Source organism: Gymnoscopelus microlampas, assembly GCF_963454915.1.
Source record: "Gymnoscopelus microlampas genome assembly, chromosome: 22".
Taxonomy (NCBI): domain Eukaryota; kingdom Metazoa; phylum Chordata; class Actinopteri; order Myctophiformes; family Myctophidae; genus Gymnoscopelus; species Gymnoscopelus microlampas.
Genome location: NC_139959.1, coordinates 28,141,481 through 28,168,004, shown reverse-complemented (window position 1 = coordinate 28,168,004; position 26,524 = coordinate 28,141,481). Strand labels below are relative to the sequence as shown.

Here is a 26,524-nt window from a genome sequence, read left to right as displayed (position 1 = left end):
CCAAGCTGCAGTGACATAGAATTATGTAATATTGTTTGTTAAACATTCTGTTCCTTATTTTTAATCTGTATACAAGGGAACCCTTACAACCAAAATTACCCAGGAAACCTTTATACCATGAACATCAATAGAATCTGGAAAATAACGATCGAATATGGAAGGATTACTGACACACACATGGTAACAAAAAAAACAATAGATTTAGGATTAGTGTGATAAACACTTAATTCTTCTCCAATAATGACCGTCCCTTGACGTGACACCTTACAGCAGTACTAAAATAGCGAGCACCCATGCTGTGCGACGCAGACCCTGAGAGCAAAGCAAAGTCAAACAGGTGTTACGCAAACATGTGTGCAGCAACAGAAAGCAAAGGAGTGACTCGTCTGATAGTCACAGCAGAGAGCGAAGTCCCGCCAAGTGAGATCTTTGAGAGGTTTAAGGCCTCATGGTAATGACATTACAGTATGCATGTGGTGATGGCTATTGATAAACGTTGCAGTCTGTTTTTTTTTTATAGGTGAGGTACAGCATATTTTAATACTAATTGTTTGAGTTACAGAATGAGAAATCCGGACCATGTGTGGAGCAGAGGTATACGTAGCTTCAGAGCAGTGACACACATCAAAGTGCGAGCTAAGCTACATGTACAGTAGCACAGTTGCAGTGAGTCTTAAGAGGTTCATACTCAAGTTGCGTGACGGTGTGTTTTCTCTGCACGACACTGACACGCAATCTAGTATAAATCGGGCATTAAATAAACAAACAGAATGCACAGTGTCAGTATCTTCCACCCTGCACATAAAGATACAGGACAATTAAAACCCGCTACCTAGTCGTTGCCCCCTCCCCCCTCCAGCCCCTGATTGATAATTGTTTTGTATTCTGACAATGGAATGTTATTCCTCTCCTCTACCCTTGCTTCGGTTCCAATAGATCAAGGGATGAGCAGCAGAGAAACCCAAAGCTATAGGCTACGTTTTAAGGATTAACAGCAGGATTATAACATCAGTGGTCAATAGGTTTTCTCCAGTCTTCAGGATGATAGCATATCTACATTAGTACAACCGATTAGCTGGATTTGAATATAGGTGGTCATGATAAAGTGGTCCAGTAGACCTTAGTGTCAATGGAACAGCAGGTCTGTGGTGGCATGACCACACAACAACCACCAGAAACACTGACAAAGACAAGTCAGAGAGAAATTCCCAGACATAGTTTAGCTACACAGCCACAACTACAGCCTAAAACAGACCCCCCCCCCCCCCATTTCAGTGTATGTATAATGGTATAAACAGGAAATGTATCTAGTCTCCAACTAAAGATGCTACACAAGAATCACAGAATAAGTCTCCCACCATTTGCCACTGGACAAAATGCTACAGTCACACACCCTAAACCCACCCAGAGACACTGTGTTCATTATCATCAGGTTCCAACACATTGAGACAGATCTATATACAGAGTGTTACATAGGCAGAGACGAGAGTGAAAGCTTTACACTTAAGAGAGTATCACTACGAAATGTTTGCGTGTGTGTGTGTGTCTGTGTGTGTGTGTTTGTGTGTGTGTGTGTGTGTGTGTCTGTCTCTCCAGGGTATTGCGCAAAAGTGTGAGTAATATAGATGAAGAACCGGACGTTCAGCAGCAGTTCTGTCCTTCTTGCAATTGCTTGGAGGGGTAGAGACAGTAGGGCGATGGTCTCTCACCCTCTATTTCCCTGCACTCAACCTAAAAGTCTCAGCAACGCTGTGATCCTGGAGGAAGAGGAGATGACAGATGAGATAAAGAAATGCAGCACAAGAATAATAGCTTATTGATATCGTTGCTGTCGGGCAGAAACCTCTCATCTCCATGTTGTACAATGTAAAATGTTTTTTTTTATTTCTTTTTTTTTCGTAAATTAACGTCACACAAAAGCATCAAAAGTAGCAGATCTGGAAGCTGTTTTGGACATAAGAGCTTTCCACCCCGACAGAGACGATCTGTGCAAACATCGACATCATCCTGACTTGTTTTGAGTCGAGACTTTGTTTATAAGCCACTCGTCGGGTTCTTTAACAAATTTCCTTTTTCTAGCGTTTGGTATTATATCACAGTTTGTTTCAAACTCTCATTGTGATTGGCTGAGAGGCATTGCAATTAGTGCCAATATCTCGACAACAAGCACTCCGAACGCCACCTTGTTACCTTACCTGTACCTAGCAACGGCCGCCGCCAGCTGTATTTTATTTTTTATTATCATTTTAATAAATATTGATAATTAAACTGTGGTATAATCACAATAATACACTCACGGTTGTGCTATACCATGATATTGGTACTGGGAGTAGAGGTACTCTGTCTATGTGAGTGTGTTCCTCTACCTGGCTACTGGACGTCCAGTTTGCCAGGACTGATGCTGTGGATGAGCTGAGAGGATTCGGAGGCGGCGGCATTGCAGGCCTGTATCAGCAGGTTCTTGTTGAGGTCCCCCAGCTTGGGGTACGAAGGCATTTCCTCACCCTGCCCTGGGCCCCGCCCCTGGGCAGCGAGGTCCAACAGGTGCTCCAGGGTGCGGGCGTTGCTCATGTCGCCCTCTATTCCCTCAATGACCGGTGAGAAGTCCTGAGCGCTGGCTTGCTCGTCCCTGGACACCGGGCTGCATGGAGACACAAAGACCTGTGTTTACACTACAATACCAGTATTGCCAGCTAAAACATTCATATAAATTGCCGGCATAGGCAAGGAGGGGGGGGGGGGGGGGGGGCGACTCGTTCACACATTGTGCTCCTTACCGCCATGTGACTGTTCTCACTAGAGATGAATGTTTCCGGTACAGTACTTCATTCTCTCGCAAGAGGTGTCTATAAGCATTCGAGACTAGGCATTTGGGGATGATAAAATATGATATGTAATTGGGATGAAGATAAACAATAAATATGCATCTGCAGACTGGAAGACCGTTGAATTTCCTCTAATGCGCAGAGCAAGTTCTGCATGGGAACTGGCCGACGATTGGTAAGTCTCAGCTACATGCTTCTATTCTCAACCAATGACATACTGCCTTCATAATAGAGCACACTATTTAAATGGGTTTCATTGCTCATTCCTTGCTTGCTGTTTGTTGCTGCCTACTGCTGTCTGTGCTGCTGCTTGCTGCTTCTGTTTTAAAACTTGCTGCTCACCCTCCACCACCCCAGCTACCATCTGTCGTTTTGGATCTACTTTTATGTACTATGGGGATTCCCTATTGGTAGGGAGATGTGAAGTGCTTTCTCTGAGTACCTCAAAGCAGATCAAATTCATCACCAAACCAAAATAAATATATTGCTCACTTTATATTCAATACAAATATTTAACCATTCATGAGTTTGACCTAACTGATCTCTGGTCACAAATCTCCCTCTCTCACTCTCTCTCTTGCCCACGCACACATGCATGAGCACACGCACACATACACACACGGACACTCTCTTTCTCGCCTCAGTATAAGTAGTGGTAGTAGTACAGATATCCTACCTGACATCCATGGACTGTACTCCGTCAGAGAGTTCGTCCACACAGCTCTTAGTCTCCAGGGGTCCCAGTGAGATGATGGGGGCCTCGGGCCCTGGAATCAGGGCCTCCTCCTCTAAAGCCCCGTCAGCTTCACTCCTTACCTCAGGCACTGGAGGAACACACATGGTTGTAATAAAGTAAATCTACAAGGTCACAGCGTAGATCGGCTAAAAACCTACAGCGGGTGGTGAGGACGGCTGAGTGCATAATGGGAGGTGAGCTTCCCTTCCTTCCAGGAACTGTATGAGAAGCGGTGCATACTAATAGTCCGCTCACCGTATCATCAAGGACATTCACCACCCCAACCACAATCTGTTCACACCTGTAGAGCGGCTGGCACCGCTAAAAATAGCAGATCTACAAGCTTGTACATCTGCTATTTTTGAAAATCTTCGTAATTTCTTTAACATAAATCTTGTCTTCTGGGCGTCCCTGGCACAAGGTATTTTTCAGATGTGGGTCCGCAGCCAAATACATATCATTTTGGGGGTCCTTGACATGAAGAAGTTTGAGAACCACTGCTGTAGACCTTTGGTAAAACGTCATGCTCTTTCTGACCATGGGAGGGAGCTGCAGTCCAGCTCTACAGGACACTGCTGAGTCACACTGCAGCTGACTCACATCACATCACACCACACACTGCACACACACACGCATGCACGCACGCACGCACAAACACACACTTTACTGTTTGTGTCTTTTTGTGCTTTCTTTATTATGTGTGCTGTTTATTGTTTATGATGTCTTTGTATATTTGAAATTGGCAATATAATTATTTTGTTTTAACACAAACATACAATTTCACCAAAAGCAATTAAATGTGTTTGTGTGTATGCATTGAAACAAAATTCCTTTAGCTCAAGTAAAAAGGACATATCCAATCATTTTCCACCGTCAGTGAGAATGTACAAACATTCCTGTGTCAAACATTACATGTTTCAACTATTATTGTTAATCCTGAAATCTTTGCACATCTTTCTGCCAATACACCAGATGTTGTTTTTGTTGTCAACAAAGTCTCCAAATCAGTTTTGATTCTTGAAGTCATTAAATGCTAGCCACTCCTCCATACCATCACAGAGCTAGGTTATAGGTGCAATTCTACTTGTGTTTGGCAGGCTAGTAGGACATGGTTCATAGGTTGGTTGTAAGAGGCTTCAAACAACCTGGGATGCCAAAAAAAGCAGCTAAACGGCTTGCAAAATTCAGGGCACTCTATTTTATCAATAGCCGCCAAACCTGGCAAAGATGCTGTTATTTGTACCCCTGAGGGGTGTTTGGGTAGTTGTCCATGATTTGCTGACTGCACTTTTTTACAGCATCTTTTAAATATCTGTGTCCTTGTATTGTGTTTCTTATGTGGACATAAATACATGATTAAAATGTGTGTGTGTGTGTGTGTGTGTGTGTGTGTGTGTGTGTGTGTGTGTGTGTGTGTGTGTGTGTGTGTGTGTGTGTGTGTGTGTGTGTGTGTGTGTGTGTGTGTGTGTGTGTGTGTGTGTGTGTGTGTGTGTGTGTGTGTGTGTGTGTACTGTGAAGCCGAGCATGTTTAACCTGTGTAACGATGATTCTGTGTTCTCTAACATTTCAGCTAACACCCCTGATGTCATTGTTGTTAATGAGAACCATAGGGAGGTGTTCATTCTCGAGGTCGGCTGTACTTTTGATTACAGCTTAGAGGAAGCCTTCCTAACCAAAGTGCTAAAATATCAACAGCTAGAGCAGACCATCTCTCAGCTAGGCTACAGATGTGACTGCACTGGCAGTGTTTATGTCCTTTGTACATCCTGTACTTCTTATTATGTGGACATAAATAAATATTTCAAATGTGTGTGTGTGTGTGTGTGTGTGTGTGTGTGTGTGTGTGTGTGTGTGTGTGTGTGTGTGTGTGTGTGTGTGTGTGTGTGTGTGTGTGTGTGTGTGTACATAAGTTAGAGATGGTATACAGTTGTATGTACGCATCACGGTACCTGGAGCAGGAGAAGGCATGTCTACTTCACTCTTCCGTGTCCTCTTCATAATCTCCTCAATTCTCTGCAGGGTTGGATGAGACACGGGAAAAGAAGGCAAACAAAACAAACACATTTTTACTATTTGAGGTAGATGTGAAGACTATAAGGTATCAACAGAAATGTATCATCATTCGGTACAGATGGACATGTTGCTTTTTATCACAGGCTGTAGCGCTCGCAATCACCATTGAAAATTACTATTATATGCCGGAGTTCGGTGACCTTCATAATCAGACTAATTGATAAAGAATCTATTAGAATGTATTTGTGTAAAAGCAGTCCTCAGTGGCCACAGTTACATGGACACTCATGTATTCATTCAGAATGAATTCATTCCGAATGAACTCATTCTGAATAGAGGAATCTGATCCACTCACCTGTTTACATGGGACCTGAATAAAAGTATTCCTCGTTTATATGACCAAAGCATTCATTCAGAATATAACTTTTGACATGCGCAAAGTGGTTCCCGCCTACGCCCGGGCATGGACCAGGGGCCACTACCCGGAGCAGAGCTTCCCCTGGTGGGCATGGGAGGAGGCAATAGCCCCCTTGTGCCTCCCCGGCGGAGGTCTATCGGTCGTAGGCAGGCCGGTAAGCAACGCACCGACTCCTGGCCAGGCAGCGTTGTATGCGGTGCAAGCCTGTGTTCCTTTGTCATCGCCGTTTTAATGCAAAAGTAGCAGATCTACAAGTTCAGACCAGTTTCTTTTTTTGTATTGGTACCAGACACGGTAAAACGTAGGCTAGCCTATAGTATTTGTCACATTTCTCATGTAGGTACCGTACGATGATGTCATCGCGCATTCGCACATGGTCATTATAATAATAAATGGAGAGAGAGAGAGAAAGAGAAAGAGAGAGAGAGAGAGAGAGAGAGAGAGAGAGCGCGCGCGCGCAACACTACAGTCTATGATCAATGCGTTTCTGCGTTAACGTGTGGATAGGGATTTAAAAAAAAAATCTTTGTCATGTGGCCAGGGATTCTTTTTAAAAACTGAGGACTAAAATACCTGTTTAGAAAAAGATCCATATAAGTGTAGCCTAGGCCAGCAATCCTCGGAGCGTCCGTTCTCCTGGACAAGTCTGGGCTTAACCATTACAGGCTTATTAAATGACGCTATTAGAATCATTCATTTTATCCCGCAGGAGCGAGCGCTTCTCAGCACCAACCGTGGCCGAATTAGAGATTTGATAGGTCATTTTTGGACAATTCTGACAGCCCTACTAAGCACGGACATGCGCAAAGGAATGCATGTATTCCAAACAGACAGGAGCGTTTGGAATAAAGTGTTTACATGGTCAATTCCGATTGATTTAACCCGATTCAAACGGTCTATACCACCCCTCCTATTCCGAATGAAAATGCATTCGGGTCAGACTGGAATGGAATATTCTATTCCAATTGGGGTGTTTACATGAGCAAATCTATTCGGAATGAATTCATCCATTCATTCATTCCGAATAGAAGTGTATTCATTCCGAATACAACTGTCCATGTAACCGCAGCCAGTGTTACTCCAGGAGAAAGGAACATGTTTTTACACATTAATAATGAATTCAACATATTATAGCAAATACAATGTGTAAATAGACAAACAAAAAACATTTTATTTACACAGCACCGATGACAGTGCTGTCAAATCACCAAAGCTGCAGCATCACTTAAAATAAAAACCTGTGGAATATTTCCACGCTAGTCTTAAATCTCTCAACTGTTAACAGACATTGATCACGTTGCATGGACTTTCTTCGTCTCTCTCAACTAGACTCCTTGGCCTGAAAAATATTGAAGAACCCTGCTGTATAGTACTGTAGACATAGATAGATATACAGTACCTAGATAGATAGATAGATAGATAGATAGATAGATAGATAGATAGATAGTTAGATAGATAGATAGATAGATAGATAGATAGATAGATAGATAGATAGATAGATAGATAGATAGATAGATAGATAGATAGATAGATAGATAGATAGATAGATAGATAGATAGATAGCGCTGTACATTTTTTATCTAAATCTTTTTTGTTCTTCAGTGAGTGTAAATGTACTGAAATCCAATGCGAGGGGAACGTTAACAATCGATGAGTGCATACTATGTGTGTATACCTTCTTCCTCACTAGTCTCTCCTGTTCCTCCTGGATGTGCAGTAGCTCTCGTTCCTGCATCTTCCTCTCTGCCTCCCGCTGAGCGCGCAGGAAAGCCTCCTCTCTCTGAAAGCAGTATAGTCGATTCAATTGTTATGAGAGAGTTATGAATTACTGATGACTCTTTTCATTGGTTTGTTTCTACAGTAGGCTGCTGGTTCATTCGCCGGAGCCCCCTAAGTGAGGGCAACAGCCTGATTAAATGTTAATTGAAGATAAGCCAACATTAGCACAAACATAAGCTAAGCTATACTCGGATAAACCCAATACCGTTTCTGTCAAGTGAGAGAAATTACCGGACAGATAGTAACAGATAGATTTGTAAGGGTAATATATAAACATCACAGTAGTAATAGTAGTACACAGGCTCCCTGTGTGTCAAATAATTTATTTCAAAATACTACTGTTGGACTATAAAGCTTTGAATGTTTTAGGGCCAAAACAAAATACATTTCTGATCTTGTGCTACTTTAGATACATTTGCGTGACGCTGTGGTAGGCTATGATCAAGTGGGGCATTAATTTACGAAAAAACACAAAAAGTTATGCTAGATAAGAGGTTTCTGCCCGACAGCAACAATATGAATTAAATTCATTTCTACTCTTGATCACCATCGTTACTCTGACCTCTCTGTCCAGCTGGTCCTGCATGTCCTTCCATCGTTGCTCCTTCTGTCTTCGCTCTTCCTCCTCCCTGGTCCTCCTTTCCTCCTCACGCCTCACTTTATCCTCTTCTGCTTGTAGTGCAGCTCTCTCTTGGCGCACGCGCTCCTCTTCCTGTCTCCTCTGCTCCTCCTCGGCCCTCAGCCTTACGGAGGAGGCAGAGAGAAACAAAGAATGAAACACACAAATGCATTAAGAGATACATGACACATAGAGACACTACAGGAAAGGTATTGGCTAAATGTCATATTGTCAAAATCTTATGCAGAATATTGCGATTGTGATATGAATCACAATACTTGTTGCTAATCAATTGCTAATCAATATGTTTTTTCAGCACCAAAAATAGGGAGTTAAATGGAGAATGTAATCCTAATCCTTGATCAATAAGTTTCAAAATAGTTTTCCTGTAATGAACAAGTAGCTCTAATTACCAAATTGCAGCTCCTTACAAATTGAAAATAGCACTAGTGCATAATCAGGATTAGTTTAGTTTGCTTTTCAAGTTGCATTCAAAGCACTATCAACATGCTTGAGTGCCAACCCCACACAAAATTAACATAAAAACAAGAACGCATTATGCAAGACAACAACAAATAGCACTATGATGATCAAAATGTACAAAATGCACAAAACTCCCCACACACATACCTCTCTTCCTCCTGCCTTTGTCTCTCCTCCTGCTCCTTCTGTACTCTGGCCAGACGGCGTCTTTCGGTCAGCAGTCTGGACGCCTCCTCTGCGTCCGTTGTTCCGCCGAAACTCCTGCCTCCTGTAGGTGTGCCTGGAGACTCTGTGGGGGGGGGGGGGGGGGGGGTCACAAGGAAGTCAAGAGTCAAGAGTGGGGCATTGAATTGAATTGATGACAGGACAAGCGAACTGGTAGACAAACAGAAATGTTTCTGCTTTTATATTGCTCGGTTTGTTCCAGTAGATAGTAAATTCTTCTGTATTGCTAATTATCCAGGACCATTTCTATTTTAAATCATACACCTATTTGACATTGTATATTTGATTTGGCTCTGTGCCTTCCGGAAGGCACAGAGCGTTCCGCCCTGTGCCGACCTGTTCTTTGTTCCTTTCTTCTCTATTCTAGCTCTTCCTTGTAACTGCAAACACTGAGAGCCTGCTGTAACCTGTAACCATGTGATGTGACAAATCATAAAGCTGATTCTGATTCCGATGTGAGCGGACTTCGAGAAATCCAGACAGAGGTCAACAACAGACAAACCGATCGGTAAACCAGTGGTTCTCAACCTGTGGGCTGGGACCCCCCACATGATTTGGGGCGGGGAGGGGGGGGCAGGATCCCCAGATGACAGTGAAGTGACAATGTAATAAAAGATTTAAAAAAGAAAGAAAAGAAAAGAAAAGAAAAAAGAAAACAATTGCTGCATCAAAAGTAATCAACACACTATACTGGTCAAACATTGGCCAAATTGTCAAATAATATAAGAAAGAGGCAATAAAATAAATAAATAGCCGATATACAACGTTGCGAGGCATTGTGAGCTTGTAGATCGGCTATTTTCACAACATTTATCTGTGGAACCGAGCCTCAACTCCTACAATTCCAAGTGCTTGTCAGAGTGGGGGGTCCCCAGTTCAAATATGATTATTTTTGGGGGGTCACGGTCTGAAAAGGTTGAGAACCATAGCGGTAGACTGAGGGATAGAAATGCCTATATGACATCTCTGTCATATAGACAGAGAATCCAGCAGCCGGACTGATAGATGTAAACATATAGACAGAGATATACTGTAGATAGAGTCATCAGAAGGCTGACAGACAGGCTGACAGACAGGCAGACAGACACATTTTCTGTTTAATAGACACTTGGACAGGAAGGCCATCAGACAGGCAGACCTAGAGGCCGGCATCGAGAGACATACTGTATAGCACAGTCTATCAAAGTTGATACATAGATATATACCAACACATACTGTACATATAGATTTAATGCAGACCGGAAAGAGAGGAGGGAGAGAGAGAGAGAAATAGAGATAGAGACTGCAGCCAAATAGGGGATGTTCTATCCCACAGGGTAGTTCAAATTACACTCTCTTTCACTCTCTCTCTCTCTCTCTCTCTCTCTCTCTCTCTCTCTCTCTCTCTGTCTCTCGTTCTCTCTCTATTCAAGGACAGAACATCATTCTGAGGCAGCGGGCTCTGAAAACATCATCATAATTCAGCTCATTGGACACTCTGAGATGAAACAGTGGCTCCATGATGCCAGTGCTCCGTTAAGTGCTCCTTCAAATTAGCTGAGGTGGACATTGAAAAAGGTGGGCTCGGACTTAAACACACACATAGACACACACACGCAAGCATTCACAGGTTGCTGCCTCACCTGCAGCCAGTTCTCTGCTGGTGGACTTGGGGATCTTCTTCTCTGACGTTTCGGACTTGGAGATCTTCCTCTCCAGGCTCCCGTGACCTTTGCCCTCGACGTGGCCCCTGTCATCGCTGCCGGGGGTGGAGGGCCGCTGTCGGAGAGGGGACGGAGGGTACTGTCCCGGGGAGCACGGAGACTGTGGCCGGTTCTTGGCCGACCTCACCCTTAAAACCACAACATCAAGATAGAAAAATGCTCCAGACGCTACTGTACATGTCAAGACTAGAGTTTATGTAACGTAACCACGAAGAAACGGTGATGCTGCGATCGCACTGGCATATACAAATGATACAAAGCATATCTGTCGCTTTGAAGCTTTGTCTCTGAAGATGAAGCCTGCTCAACTTATGTGTAGCTTTGTAGCTGTTGTAAATGTTGTAGCAGCTACAAATGTCGGATGTATCTTTGTGTCTTCATGTTGGTTGGCTTCCATTGAAAATGAATAGACTGTATCTTTGTTGCTGCCAGTGTGAACGCAGCCTGATGGGTGGGCTTCCAAACTGACCCAAAACAAAGAGAAATAATTAAGTTGGAAGCTCCTCGAATTAGCGCTATTAAAATACTGCAGAGTGTTACCGTCAGATCCAACGTCCCTATTGGCTAATATGAATTATGCCATGACTTGATCCCATTATTAACCTATTGGCTGTTGCATAGAGCTGTCCTGACTACAGGTAATGTGGGCCCAACCACAGGGAAGTGGAGCCACTGATTGGAAAGGGTTGACAGCTGCCCAGAAGAGGAGCATGCAGCAGAGCACGCCAGAACACCAGGGACCGACTACAAGAGGTAAGCAAATCGTGCTGTGCCGTGAAACACATTTCACGGGTTCTGGATTTGTTTCCGTATGCTATGGCTTGGTGGTAAGTACCTCCCCTTTCTGGTTATAATGGAAATGTAAACAAACAAAAAAAAGTTAAGTTAACCCTTTTGTTGTCGAAAAGTGCCATTAGAGAGTTACAAAGAAACTAAGCTCTCAGAACCACGTGTTGTTGAATATGCACAGCCAATTAAACTGTTCTGGGAGCCTAGACAACAAGTGCTGATCATAGACTGTAAGGAAATATGGACAAGGGGAGCCGTGATGTCATCCATTGGTTTCGACTCGTTTTGAAGCTACGACTTCACCAAATTGAAATCCACCATCATGGCTGCGCTCAGTAGAACCAGTAGAAGCTAGAAGCCCTAGAGGCATACCCTACTTTATCGTCAATTTTAAAATGAATAGGACCATCATTTCCAAAAACGCATTTTGATAATTGAAAGAAGACTTTAAACTAGCAACTGGAAGCATTAAGTATTTATGACAATGACAAAGTCGCGTCAAATCACCATTGACTCTAATGGAATGTAAAATCAGCGTTTTAATGACTTCCTTTTTATTGTCTTCATATCCAGAACCGGATGCTTGCCACCCGCGGCTGATTGATAAGATAATGACATTAATGCCCAGCATTGCATCGTAACAAGAGTTCAAACAGCACTTAAACAGTGCTATGAACTCCTATAGTGCTGATGGAACTCTGTTTGCTGCATTCAAGGAGCTTCTTGCTTTGTTGTTACTTCAATGTTATAGAAATGCAACTACAAAGTCATAACCCTAAATGTTACTAAAATATAAAGTGTGTGTGTGTGTGTGTGTGTGTGTGTGTGTGTGTGTGTGTGTGTGTGTGTGTGTGTGTGTGTGTGTGTGTGTGTGTGTGTGTGTGTGTGTGTGTGAGTGTGTGTGTGTGTGTGTGTGTGTGTGTGTGTGTGTGTGTGTGGGTGTGGTACCGTTTAGGTGTGCCAGGGCCTTTGCTCTGGGACCTGAATGAAGCACTGCGGACAGGTGTGGTCGGAGATTCTGTCTGGAAATCACAAAATATAATAGAACATTAATGTTTATATTTCAGTACATTCAAGGACCATACTGTACCACCGTCCATACTGTACATGTCATTGCCTATATTCACAGTGTTGGCTATACATCATTCATCACTTTCCCGTTAATGGCTTCATTTTTAGATTGTGCATTTGTTTACATTTTCTCCATAGTCATTACATCAGGGGTCTTTAACGTTTTTCAGGCCAAGGACCCCTTGGCCCAGAAAATTGTGTTGCAGATTAAACGTTTTCGTAGATTTCATACATAGCTATTTTCAGACATTTAACCATTTAAACCGTCATCAATACTCAGTAAACTGCTCTTTTTTCCCCTCTACACCAAACCTCTTTGCCGAAAATAGCCGACCTACAAGCTCACAACGCCTCGCAAGGAGTCGCAGCACGAGGCGTTGTGAGCTTGTAGATCTGCTATATTTGGCAAAATAATTCTCCTCAGAATAGGGATGCTAGGGTTCAAGTGGTTATTGTAAAAAAAATATCCTATCACTCAAATATTTGGCGACCCCCCTGTTGTAACTCTGAGGACCCCCTAGGGGTCCCGGACCCCCTGTTGAAGACCCCTGCATTAAAGCTTTACCGAAATAAATGGAGCGTAGTGTGAGTTCAGGCTAACTGAACAAACCATGCCCCGCCCTGATTCTTGCCAAGGTGTTCCAAGCTTCATCTTGCTTACTCATGCTACAGCGTACGCATACCCACCCACAAGCTTCCACTAATCCCACCTCCACCCCAGCTCCTCCTTTTATGTCTGCTTTCATCAGTGTCATTGTTACTGCTCTGTCATGTAGGGGGGGGGTCTTTGCTAGCTACTCTCCCTGCCCCTGGCATTCTGTAACCTCATTCTCACATGCTCCTTGAATTTAGACATGAACCGGTGGTGGGGCTGTATGTGTGAACGCAAATGTCAAACTCAGTAGACCTGACATGCAACAGACTTGACAATCCACAGACTTGACAACTCCTTTGGGTTAAGTCACTGTAATGTCCGATTCAGCCCAAACAGCTTAATGTATGAATGGACCCGGTGCATTGAGTTCATGGGTATGTCGATGACATTCCGAGGACAGAGGAGCCTCCCCAAGGGAGAGAGAGATTTGAGAATTTACCGGGACAAATTGCTAAGGTGAGCCAGGGAACGCTATTTGGGGAAAATAGCACACACACCTGGTGTGTGGAGGGGTGGAACATTGATAGCGAACTTCTGCCTCAGCTTTGTGCTGTGAGTACTTAGTTATACTTCTGATGAATAAAAGCTTATAGGTCTCTCAAAGCACACAAACAGTTCACAAATGGATGGGATCTATTCATGTATATTTCTGTGAAATGAAAGGTGAAAGGTGAAGGTGAAGGTGTCAAAGTAACTGTCAAACTGGGGTCAACTGTCCAAAGTAACGGGGAGGTGGAAAAGAGAGTGCAGGCAGGGTGGAACGGATGGAGAAGAATGTCAGGAGTGATTTGTCACAGATTTGTCACAGAAGGGTACCAGCAAGAGCGAAAGGGAAGGTGTATAAGATAGTAATGAGACCAGCCATACTGTACGGCTTTGCAACGGTGGCACTGATGAAAAGACAGGAGGACGTGACGAGGATGGACAAGATCAGAAATACATATCAATTTGGGGGTCCTTGACCTGAAAACGTTTGAGAACCACTGCTTTAACAACATTAATTATAATAGTGTGTGTGAGTGTGTGCGTGTGTGTGCATGTGTGTGTGTGAGAGAGAGAGTACTGACTGTGGGAGTCTTGGCTCCCGCGTTCTCCTCAGGGTACCCAGCGACACTCCTTCTGTTGGAGGAACTTCTGTGCGGCTTCGGCGCACTGGGGGCCGCTAAACGGTGGGACACACCAGAGACTGACAGGTCACAGACAGACACAGACAGAAGAACCGCCACCCACATACATACACACACACACACACACGCGCGCGCGCGCGCGCGCGCACACACACGCACACACACAGAAAAACACACACACACACACACACACACACACACACACACACACACACACACACACACACACACACACACACACACACACACACACACACACACACACACACACACACACACACACACACACACACACAGAAAAACACAAATACAAACACACATCCAGACAGTAAGTCAATAGAACACATTCGCAATTTACAAAAGTCCTTCCCCCTTAAAAGTATAAGAGGATATAGAGCACCGAAGTCTGACATCACTGCCACTAGAGGCCACTATCGCCCTGGATCATGGAGTTATTTTCTCTATTGAAAATCCACATAGGGAGATCTTAGATCATTGTCATGTCATATATATAAGCACTGCATTACAAAATAAACAAATCAGCCCGGCAATTTCACTGATATGGATATGAATGAATAATCAACTGACGGTGAAAAAGTACTAATTTATCCAAAGAGTAAGAAAATAAATACATTTAGTTATTATTAAATACATGAAGTTATCAAATGTAACTCAATATCATAAACCACACAGAGTCACATACAGAACCGCAGGGCTGATTTGTTTATTTTTGGAACACGCAATCTGATTTCCCAATGGTGTTTTCAATAGGAAAAATACTTCAGTGACCCAAGGGTAGTGGGAGTGACGTCAGGACTTCGGTACTCTATTATGGCTACTGTATTCATCAAGAGTCTCACTCCATAATGAGATAAATCAAAGAAATGTATCCATAATACAATATTGGAACAGATTGTGGTACTTTTGTACAGGAAAGTATTTCACAACACAGATTGGATCCTCTATCAGTAATAACAAAGCAATGTAAGGTATTGAGTTTGTTTTGTTTTCCCCAAAGTGGGTATACAACATTTAGAAAAGGAAGTCTTCATACGTAGAATCTCACAGTCCCATTGTTGGGACATAATATGGGACATAACATGAAAGCCTCTTCACATTTTCATGCAACATAGAATCCCTTGATTTGGTCTCCACTTTTAACATGCTATGAAGAATGTTCACAGCATTACTAAAGTAATTAAATTCAATGAGACCATTTTAACTGCCCTTTAAAGTCAATTCAGAAGGCCATGCTTGGGAGTGAAGGGGCATGGTTAATGGGGTCAGCCGATGAGTAGTTAGAACGTTAAGTGCAACATTTTATGGCTACATGGAAGACAATTGGGACTTTTTGAGATGTGAACACAGGGGGTTAAGTAAAATAGATGCAAGCCATCGACCATATTCAGACAGCGTGTGTGACAGAATCATATCTGAATGACAGCAGTCCTCACCTCTCTCTGGTGAGTGGAGAGTGGCTGAGGAGTTAGAAAGACGTTTGTTGACTGGTTGATCCGAGCTGGGAGGAGTCAGGAAGTCATTGACTGACCGAAGAAAACCACATAAGTAACAAGTCAGTGATGTACAGCACGCGCTCACACACACACACACACACACACACACACACACACACACACACACACACACACACACACACACACACACACACACACACACACACACACACACACACACACACACACACACACACACACACACACTGCCAGACAGACACACACAGCCAGACACAAACGGATGCACACATAAACACAGATGCACAGCCACACACAATGCTGAACACTGTACACAGATGCCCATATGTTTGTGTTTCATTTCAACCTTTGTGACAGAGGAACAATGCAACAAGCTGCTTCTGTATTGACCGCTGAGGTTCAAAGACGCACTTTCCACATTCATTTGAAAACAAAAGCTTTTGCCACGTGACATGACGAAGAAAAAAACTGCCACTTCACACAGAAAATAACCCCACAGATCAATGGACACACAGTCATGCAGGCAGGTGGAGAATTCATTAACCTTGGTGATGTAAGAGCACGCACACGCACACGCGCACACACACACACACACACACACACACACACACACACACACACACACACACACACACACACACACATATATGAAAGCTGCAGAACGTTGATGCGGCTGCAACACAATGCGTCCAAACTAGGGATGGCACAAAAAAAATCGTAGAGATTTTAATTTATTGTGAAATTGTCCTTCGTCATACACTAGGATGAAGCTTTTGTTGAGCTGCAAATTCAGGACCACTTAAACCCTCTATACTTGATAAAACGGACCTGTAAAAGAACGCATTTGGTACGCTCTTATTTCACTCTACTCAAATCGATTAGCCAAAAATAGCACAATTATTTTTGCCACAATACACGTGACATGTCATTTTCACATCGTCCTATCCCTAATCCAAACTGAGATTCAGCATTGTGTGTGTGTGTGTGTGTGTGTGTGTGTGTGTGTGTGTGTGTGTGTGTGTGTGTGTGTGTGTGTGTGTGTGTGTGTGTGTGTGTGTGTGTGTGTGTGTGTGTGTGTGTGTGTGTGTGCGCGTGTGTGCGTGTGCGTGTGTGTGTGTGTGTGTGTGTGTGTGTGTGTGCGTGAGTGAGGAGAGGCTAGGCGTGTCTACTGGTTGTGATCAATCTAGGAGGAGATTCAATAACTCGGGTCTGATATTGTAGGGTAGAGAGAGAGAAGGAAATGGCCTGTGGTGTATGTGTGTCTATGTGCATGTCTGTGTGTCCGTGTGTGCCCGTGCGTGCGTGCGTGCGTGCGTGCGTGCGTGCGTGCGTGCAATGCATGAGTGTAGATGGGGTATATTACAGTAAGTATCCCTGGAAGCTGCAGGGGATATGTCTGCTATGATGTATGGTGTGTGTGTGTGTGTGTGTGTGTGTGTGTGTGTGTGTGTGTGTGTGTGTGTGTGTGTGTGTGTGTGTGTGTGTGTGTGTGTGTGTGTGTGTGTGTGTGTGTTTGTATTACTATACTTGTGAGGACCAAATGTATGGTAGAAAATGAGAAATAGACCATTTTCCTGGACCTCACAAGAAAAATGGTTTTAAGGTTGAAAAATGTTTTTTTGAGAAACGTTTACAATTAGAAAAAGATTCAAGTTGGGGTTAGGGCTAGGATTAGAAATGTAGAGGTTAGGTTTAGGGGTTGGAATTAGAGTTAAACATGATTTATACTTAGTTGCGTGCCAGTGTCGTGCTGACCTACAAGCTTGTAGATCTGCTATTTTTCGGCATTAAGCTTACGGTTAAAAATGGCTACATTTCTTAAAAAAATGTTGATGTCCTCACAAGTGTAGTAATACAATAAATACTGTGTATGTGTGTGTGTGTGTGTGTGTGTGTGTGTGTGTGTGTGTGTGTGTGTGTGTGTGTGTGTGTGTGTGTGTGTGTGTGTGTGTGTGTGTGTGTGTGTGTGTGTGTGTGTGTGTGTGTGTGTGTGTGTGTGTGTGTGTGTGTGTCAGTGTGCTGGGGGAAGGACTGGCTCCCTGGTGAGAGCTGTGCATGCATCGCTAAACACTGCCATGGGCGCAGGATGACAGGAAGTGCATCAGCCCTTTGTTGTGATAGGGTGGGGGGGCGGGCGGGGGGGGGGGGGGGTCGGAGAGGAAAAGGACTTGAGCGATGAGGTCGTTGGAAGCAGAGCATCGATGCAGAGCCCTGGTCCTGTATCGTCTTTCTAATGAGAACCATGAAACCACGACATGACTGAACATGTGTCCAATCCAAACCCTGACATGAATTAATGAACGCTTTTGTTCCAAAGAAGAGAAAACACACATGGATGCGTGGATGATCAAAACCATAAGTAAGTGTGCTTAAAGGAGAAGTTCACCCAAAAAATAACTTATTTTCTGTCAATTACACACCCCATGAAGCCTTGAATTCATGGAGATTTGTTTGTTTTTGCCACATTCCTAAGCCAATAATTTGATGACCCAGCGGAGGATCCTACTGACCAGCCACCCCGACCATCGAATTAGTGACTTAGGGAATGCAACAAAAAAAAAATCTCCATGAATAGAAGGCTTCATGGGGTGTGCAATTGATAGAAAATAAGTAATTTTTTGGGTGAACTACTCAAAACAGACGATGTATTATACACCTGTCTCACTCCCATCTCTTTGGCATTGCTCTGTCTCACTCACTGTCACACACAAATTCTCACAAACACACCACACTCGCACAAACAAAAAACGCATATGTATACAAATAGAGGAGCTTGATAATGCAGGCTGGACTTCAGCAGGATTGTGCGGCACAATTAACACACACACACACACACACACACACACACACACACACACACACACACACACACACACACACACACACACACACACACACACACACACACACACACACACACACACACACACACACACTTATGGACTGTGATTTAACCAGTGTTGCCAGATTTTTGCGAGAGAAATGAGCAACCAGGTCTATGAAAACTAGTGACTATAGGCCACAGGAGCACTTTGAACCTATATACATTGCCTATTTGAAAATAGCTGATCTACAAGCTCTGTGAGCTTGTTGATCTGCTATTTTCAAAGAAATATTGAAAAAAGTGCAAAATGTGGAATATTTTTGAAACATTTTAACAACACAAATCTGGTACGGGGGTCCCCCTGGCACAAAATAATTTCAGATGGGGGTCCGTGGACGAATACATATTAATTTGGGGGTTTGTGAACCACTGGTTTAAAACAATAATTAAAAAAAATGGAAGCAAGCCCAAATAAGCAACTACACTTTAAAAACAAGCCCCAAAAAAACACAACCCGCAACTACCAATATTTACAAGCGACTTAACAGAAAAACAAGCCGAAGTAAGTAAGTAAGAAAGCTTATAATAAGCAGACTTGGCAACACTGGATTTAACAAGCACTGTGAAAGCACACAGATGTTCACAGATGTTCACACACATCATGCAGACAAAGGCAGAACGACAGCCTTATGGGTCTTATGGGCGTGGCACACAGAGAGTCACATGGTCTTTCTGTACCGTTCCGGGATTTGCTGCTGGGACTTGAAGCGGCGGGAAGCTCATTGGCCGCCTGAGCTGAGCCAATGGCATGGCAAGGCGGTTTCTTAGGGTTACCTGGGAAGCAGGTGTAGCAGAGTGGGAAAAAGCAAAGCATTACACTCACGCGCATGCGCACATGTACAGACTCACTCACTCACTCACACACACACACACACACACACACACACACACACACACACACACACACACACACACACACACACACACACACACACACACACACACACACACACACACACACACACACACACACACACACACACACACACACACACACACCCAGACAACACGTCTGCGTTGCTAGCACACAGCCGGCGTCATACAGTACAAACTGGTAATGATGAACAGCTTTGAAACGAGGACAACAACTTCCGAACTGAAACTAGTGAAGATGGCAAAGACGCTGTTGAATCAAAATGGTGTCTTTTTGTGTCTCAATAAACAGTTAAGAGAGAGTTCATAGTCCAATATTCTGTCATTTGTATACCTCACAAAAATGTGCCTTTCAAATACAAAAATGTCTCTTTCTCTCAAACACACGCGCACGCACACGCACACGCACACGCACACGCACACGCACACGCACACGCACACACACACACACACACACTCACACACAGAAAGACATTAATGCCCTGACAGTCACAGCCACTTTCTCACATACACGCAAACCTTCCACTGATACACAAACACACACACACGCACACGCACGCACACACACACACACACACACACACACACACACACACACACACACACACACACACACACACACACACACACACAAGGACGCACACACAGCCCCTGTCCTTTAGTTTAATGCAACACTGTCCCCTCCAATGCAACAACAATGTAAGTTGAGCTTCTGCTCTGCTGTGTTTCTGCTGCAGTGGGCATTATCTCTGATACGGCCCCCGAGAGCTGATCTCAGACCAGCTCTTCTCCACCTCCACCCCCCGGCCTGGTAGCCAGGACACGCAACAGCTACAGTACCCGAGGTGTGGGCACCGATCCTCGGGCAGCAGTAGGTGACGGACGGGCCCCCGACTTGCTTCGATGTGTGTGTGTGTGTGTGTGTGTGTGTGCCGCTGTGAATAATTGATGGCATTATGAATGCACCACAGAGCTATACAGCTAGCGTTCAGCCATGTTCCAGGGCAGGCCCATGCATCACTGCTGGCCTGGGATGAGGATGACCTACGTGGAGATGTGCATGTGCAACATGGGCAAGAGGTTGCAGACTTTGTTGTGTGGGTGACGTAACAATAAGAGGCTGTCACGATTTTATTTGACGATTAGCTGTCATACAAATAATCGCGATTAAACAATTTAATTGTGTGGCTTTTAGGTCTTTGTAAACAAAGGTTGCACAGGGGGCAAGAAAAAGACTGAAATACGCAAATAAATGACAATGACCGACACCAATGATCAAAATAAATAATGTATTATGGCCAAAATACACAAAATGTAATATTTCCTTCCTAAAAATTTAAAAAAAAAAAGTGGAAATAGATGATCTACAAGCTCACAACGTGTCGCATTGCAGGAGTTAATAAAATCGAGTGTAAAGTTCGGCAAAAACCCATCCGCTTGAATGGAGCCTATTTGCTTCTGACACCAGCAGCGGTGAAACAGCGAGACTACAGGCCATTCATATGAACTGTCACTTCCTATACAGCCTCAATTTTCAACATACTTCGGAGGAATACTACCCCAAATTCACAAAAATAACAAAAACTAATCCCCTACTTACTAGGTGAGGAAGCCAAATGTTGGCTATAACATGTAATTTTGTCCAATCTTTATGGTAGAGTATGTTAAGCAAGGGATAATTGACGGGTCGCCGGTCATAAATCTTGACAGGGTGATTAGGGAACCGACGCGTAGCGGAGGTGCCTAATCACCCTGAAGGGATTTATTTCTCAATAATGACTGGCGACCCGTCAATTTTCCCGCTTATTACACGGTTACTTATTAAATGAACTAATAGATTTATCCAAAAGTAACAACAAAACAAAGTATTTCCTTGCTTGCGGCAAGTGTTGCGCTGGGCGGACACGGTCGCCTCGGAAAACAAGGAAGTGTTGATCAAATAGAATACATTTTCAGCTACTGCATTGTGTATTTCTCGCTTCCAATGTTTTCCAAAACATTCTTGAGAGCAATGTTTAGTTGTAAATGACATGGTGTGTTTGTTTACATGGCTGTCATGTTGGATACAGCATAAAATTCAAAAAGCGCAGCAGGTGCTCTGAGTCTTTGATTAGACAGCGATCTGTTATAGAACTCATCGGTCATTATTCAGAAATAATACACAGCTGAATTCAGCGATTGACCAATCAGAATCAAGCATTCAACCAAGCCGTGTAATAATACAATATAACTTATACAATTGGGGTTGTTGTATTTTGTCTCCCTGCTCTTCTATTGAGACATTTAGATCGTGTCAAGGGTCGTGTCTCACCTAGACATTGGATCTGACACAAATCTTAACCTGATGGTCAAGATTCAATTTATCCCCTGAGCAAGCAGGCCGGCTCTATTAGCTGAATGGTAAAAATGTCAACACTTGCCCAGGAAACCAGGTTCAAATCCAGGGTAGAAGAGGAAAGTTACATAGTGCAGCTTTTTTACGGGGCCAGGCTTCCAGCATGGACCCGTATTGTTATTCTGATTATTCCGTTTCTTCTTCTGCCACTTTTGGCAGTTCTGGCTGAACCGTGCAGTCGCTTTTTATGAAACTCGGCCATATGATAGATGGTCATGAAAAACGATCAAGAAATAATTCTCACAATCTTTCGTCAAAAGGTGGCGCTATAGCACTCAATTGAAAAATGCCAACTTTGAACAGGTACAACTCATGCCCTGTTTCACCTACAGCCATGAAACTTCGATGCACACATGCGTCTCCTCATGCTGAACAACTTTCACACTCTGACTTTTGACCTCTGACCTTTAGATCTCCCACCATTTTGAATTATATGAAAAACAGTTAAAACCTATCTCCTCCTGGGATTTTTGAGTAATCTGCACGAAACTTTTTACACATGAACTTTGGACCTATGCCAAAAAATGTTTGCAAAATATTTTCCATAAGTGAAAAAATGAAGCTTTAATGAGCCAATGAATATTGCAGTTTTATGACAATTATTCATCTGCCCCTAACACATACATGCAGACTTACCATTCTTTGAAACTTTGCAGAAATGTAAAGGGCCATTCCAAATATCACTGAAACCAATCTTACTCCAATTGGTCAAACGGGGGCGCTATAGCAATTTTTTGAAAATGCAAACTTTAAACAGGCAAAAGTCATGCCTCGTTTGGCCGACAGCCATTAGACCTGCTTACACATGTGCCTTGACTAATGAGGAACACATCTATCACGTTGACCAGTAAGCACCGCCCTTAGATTGTCCGCAATCTTGAGCAGTTTGAAAAACACTTAAAACCAGGATTTTTCAGCTATTTGCGTGAAACTGTATCATCTGTGTGATCTCCTTTCACAGGTTCTTGTCTGTTGGTGGCTTCTCGCTTAAATGTGTGCCCCACAACCTGAAGGTCACCAGTTCAAGCCACACTTGGTGCAGACTTCATCTAAGTTGCATTTCACACAACATGACTATCAATGAATACATCTGCAATTGTTAAAGATAACATGAAATACTTAATTGAGTGTTTTTTACGTACAGCTGATCTACAATCTCACAACTTTTCAGATAGCAATGAGAGTATGTTTTTTCAATGTATAACATACTTCATTGTGAAAATAGCCGATGTACAATCTGACAACTTTTAATGGTTTGTGAGCTTGTAGATCGGCTACTTTCACTAGTTTTGCTTCTGAGGAGATGTACAATTTCTTCATTGGTAAATGGTTTGTGAACGAGTGATCTTAGTGTTAGTGAAACAGGGGCTTGGGTCATGACAGAAGGCAAGCGTTTGTCATCCTCAACAGACAACATCAGCCTGGTCAAAGCTATAGCACTATAGGTAGTGTTGCAGCTACCTAAGAGTGCCTCACGACCGCAAGGTTGCTGGTTCAAGCCTCACTTGATGCACACTCATTTAAGTTGAATTGCAAAAAACATGACTCAATCTATTCCGTTTCCATGGCTCTCTCTCTCTCTCTTCAATCTATTCCGTTTCCATGTCTTTCTCTTCAATCTATTCCGTTTCCATGTCTCTCTCTCTGTCTCTTCAATCTATTCCGTTTCCATCTCTCTCTCTCTCTCTCTCTCTCTCTCTCTCTCTCTCTCTCTCTCTCTCTCTCTCTCTCTCTCTCTCTCTCTCTCTCTCTCTCTCTCTCTCTCTCTCTCTCTCTCTCTCTCGGCCATAGCTGAGTGGTTAGGGAGCCAGAGGCTCTGGTTGCCCCAGGTACGATTCCAGGCCAGGTCAGCAAATGTGTCGATGAAATTTGTCATCGACACAAGCAAGACTCTCAACCCCTAATTGCTCACAGGCCCTCATTGGAAATAAGACCGCAAGGACTTTCATGAACTGACCTGTTAAAGGAATTATCATTTCTCTTTCTCTCTCCTGGCCCCGTATTATCGCTGCTTGCAGCTATATTAATGTAATTGTATTTATGTTTTTCCTTGTCTTGTTTGTATTATTTGTTCTGAATGTATATTATTATGATTAATATGATTATTATTATTATTATCATTTATTTATTTTGTATCATACTGTATGTCATTAATGCTTTGGCAATATAAGAATACTAATCATGCCAATAAACCATATTTGAATTGAATGAGATGAGAGGAAAGAGAGAGACCGAGAGAGAGACAGATACAGAGACAGAGCTATAGATGGATAGTAAATGAAAAACACAATGCCAGTGGGTGTCTACGCAGTAAATATCCCCACATGCAAGGCCTCTGTTGGTTTCAAGGTTAACACTTTATTTATGTCACGCTCCAAAGGGAAACACTCCCAAGGCGCCCGTCTGACTCTGAAATAAACAACACGCGTGCATCCGCTCACAAGTGCACATGTACGCACACGTGCACACACACACACACACACACACAAACACACGCACAAATCACCTCGGCCCCAACCTCCTCCAGAGAAGACAGTACACAAACACATGCACGCACCTGTGGCACGTCAATGAGCTAGCTACGCTGTTTGCTAACACCGCTGTCTTCAACATCATGTGTCATAATCCTACTGACATATACTGTACGTGACATACATTATAACTCTCACGCAGTGTATAGCATCTAATTCTAGTCTCTCTAGTGTCTAACCAGGACCAAATGACATGACACAGTATGGCGGTAAGTGCCATTGTAGCTAGTAGCATTGTCACATTGTATATTAGAGAGGCAGGAAATAAGTGCTGTAAACATGACGATACACACACATAAACATACACACACACATTTTATATTATATTTATATATAATCAAGCACACAGCCTCTCCCAGTCTGTTGGGGTTTCAAGATAAAAACACCAGTCACCCCCCCGCATTGCAGCCTCCACACCCTTCTTCCTCCGATGTCAACCTCTCCTCTCCTCTCCTCTCCTCTCCTCTCCTCTCCTCTCCTCTCCTCGCTTTGCCTCACTTCGCATTTCCTCTCCCCTCTCTCCCTCTCTCCCAATTCAATTCAATTCAATTCAAAGCGCTTTATTGGCATGAGAAAACTTACGTTTACATTGCCAAAGCAAAAGTGGAACAATACAATCAAAATAATGTATGTACAACCCTCTCAATCTTCTGTGATTGAATTGTTTCAGGCACGTCTTGCCCCCGACCCTTTCACCCCTGCCCCCAAACAACGACCCCTAGATACCCCTTCTTGACCCTTCCTTCTTAACCAGATCACAAGTACACGCACACGCACGCACACACACACACACACACACACACACACACACACACACACACACACACACACACACACACACACACACACACACACACACACACACACACACACACACACACTCCCCAAAACAGATCATCTTCAGATCACCTCTGTATCCACCCCAGCTGCCCTCCTAGCTGCCCAATACACCCTCCATACCCAATCTACAACCTCCACCAATATGGCTGTCTAGTGTCTAGGCTAGTACCCATTAGCATCCGCCCACACACACTTCAATTCCCTGTCCTCTGCTCTCTCCCTCGCCTCCAATCCCTGTGATCAACAACCCCCACCTGACCTGAAAATTTTAACCCCCAACGCACACACACACACACACACACACACACACACACACACACACACACACACACACACACACACACACACACACACACACACACACACACACACACACACACATCAAGTGTGTGCGTATTCACCATCATGTCAGATCGCCATCATCAACACCCAAACATGCCCAAGAAAGAATCCGCCTCCGCCGGCGTAGCGTACGGTACTCACCCTCCATTCCGTCGGGGGGTCCTCCCCACGTCCAGCGCTTGGGCCTGTTCTCCAGGAGGTCCTGGTGCTCCCCCCCTGCCGCTCCCCCTGCTCCTCCTGCTCCTCCTCCTCCTCCTCCCGTGCGCCTGTTCTCCGCTCCCCCTGTCCTCCGGCGCACCATGGCCTCCAGTCTCTCCTGCTCGTTGCGTTCAAGGACAGGGAAGAAGAGACACTCTCTCACCGAGCCGTCGCTACGGCGACGTGCGCCCGGTGACGTGCCTGGCGACGGCTGCTGCAGCATGGTTACCTACCGCAGCACTGCCTCGCCCTCTCTCTCTCTCTCCCTCGTCCTTGCCCTTTCTTTCTCTCTGTGCCTCCACTCCCCTGGCTGCCGAGTATATCTCTCCTTCGCTTAACCGGAGCTCCGCTGCTGTCTCTCGTTCAATGATAAATAAAACAAGGGGTTCTGCTCTCTCTCTCTCTCTCTCTGCCACTCCCTCTAGATAGCACTGATTCGCTGTCTCTCTCTTTCTCGCTCGCTCTCTTCTACCTCTCAATTGTTCACCCCACCCACTGTCTATCTCCCTCCCTGCCTCTCCCTCT

General features: G+C 43.9%; 1 protein-coding gene across 3 annotated transcripts; it reads right to left on the bottom strand.

The window, feature by feature from the left end:
• On the bottom strand, positions 1-26,272 carry map7d2b (MAP7 domain containing 2b). Of its 3 annotated transcripts, none has more exons than XM_084049310.1 (13): positions 25,943-26,272; positions 19,499-19,594; positions 15,898-15,987; positions 14,384-14,502; positions 12,539-12,612; positions 10,721-10,929; positions 9,021-9,162; positions 8,334-8,514; positions 7,668-7,772; positions 5,511-5,574; positions 3,502-3,649; positions 2,367-2,641; positions 1-1,757 (listed from the first exon to the last, which is right to left on the bottom strand). In XM_084049310.1, exons 1-12 carry the CDS (start codon positions 26,220-26,222, stop codon positions 2,371-2,373), a joined length of 1,779 nt encoding a protein of 592 aa, XP_083905436.1. In that variant the 5' UTR covers positions 26,223-26,272; the 3' UTR covers positions 1-1,757; positions 2,367-2,370. The 3 variants fall into 3 exon arrangements, with proteins under 3 accessions (XP_083905436.1, XP_083905437.1, XP_083905438.1); XM_084049311.1 differs by having other exon boundaries at positions 14,384-14,478; XM_084049312.1 differs by lacking the exon at positions 19,499-19,594.
• Between the last annotated feature and the right edge of the window lie 252 nt (positions 26,273-26,524).

Coding starts and splice junctions, on each gene's coding strand:
- map7d2b (XM_084049310.1), bottom strand. CDS start 26,222: ATGCTGCAGCAGCCGTCGCCAGGCACGTCACCGGGCGCACGTCGCCGT. Junction 14,503..15,897: donor TCTCCACTCACCAGAGAGAG/GTGAGGACTGCT, acceptor GTGACCTGTCAG/TCTCTGGTGTGTCCCACCGT. Junction 5,575..7,667: donor AGAGACTAGTGAGGAAGAAG/GTATACACACAT, acceptor CCAACCCTGCAG/AGAATTGAGGAGATTATGAA.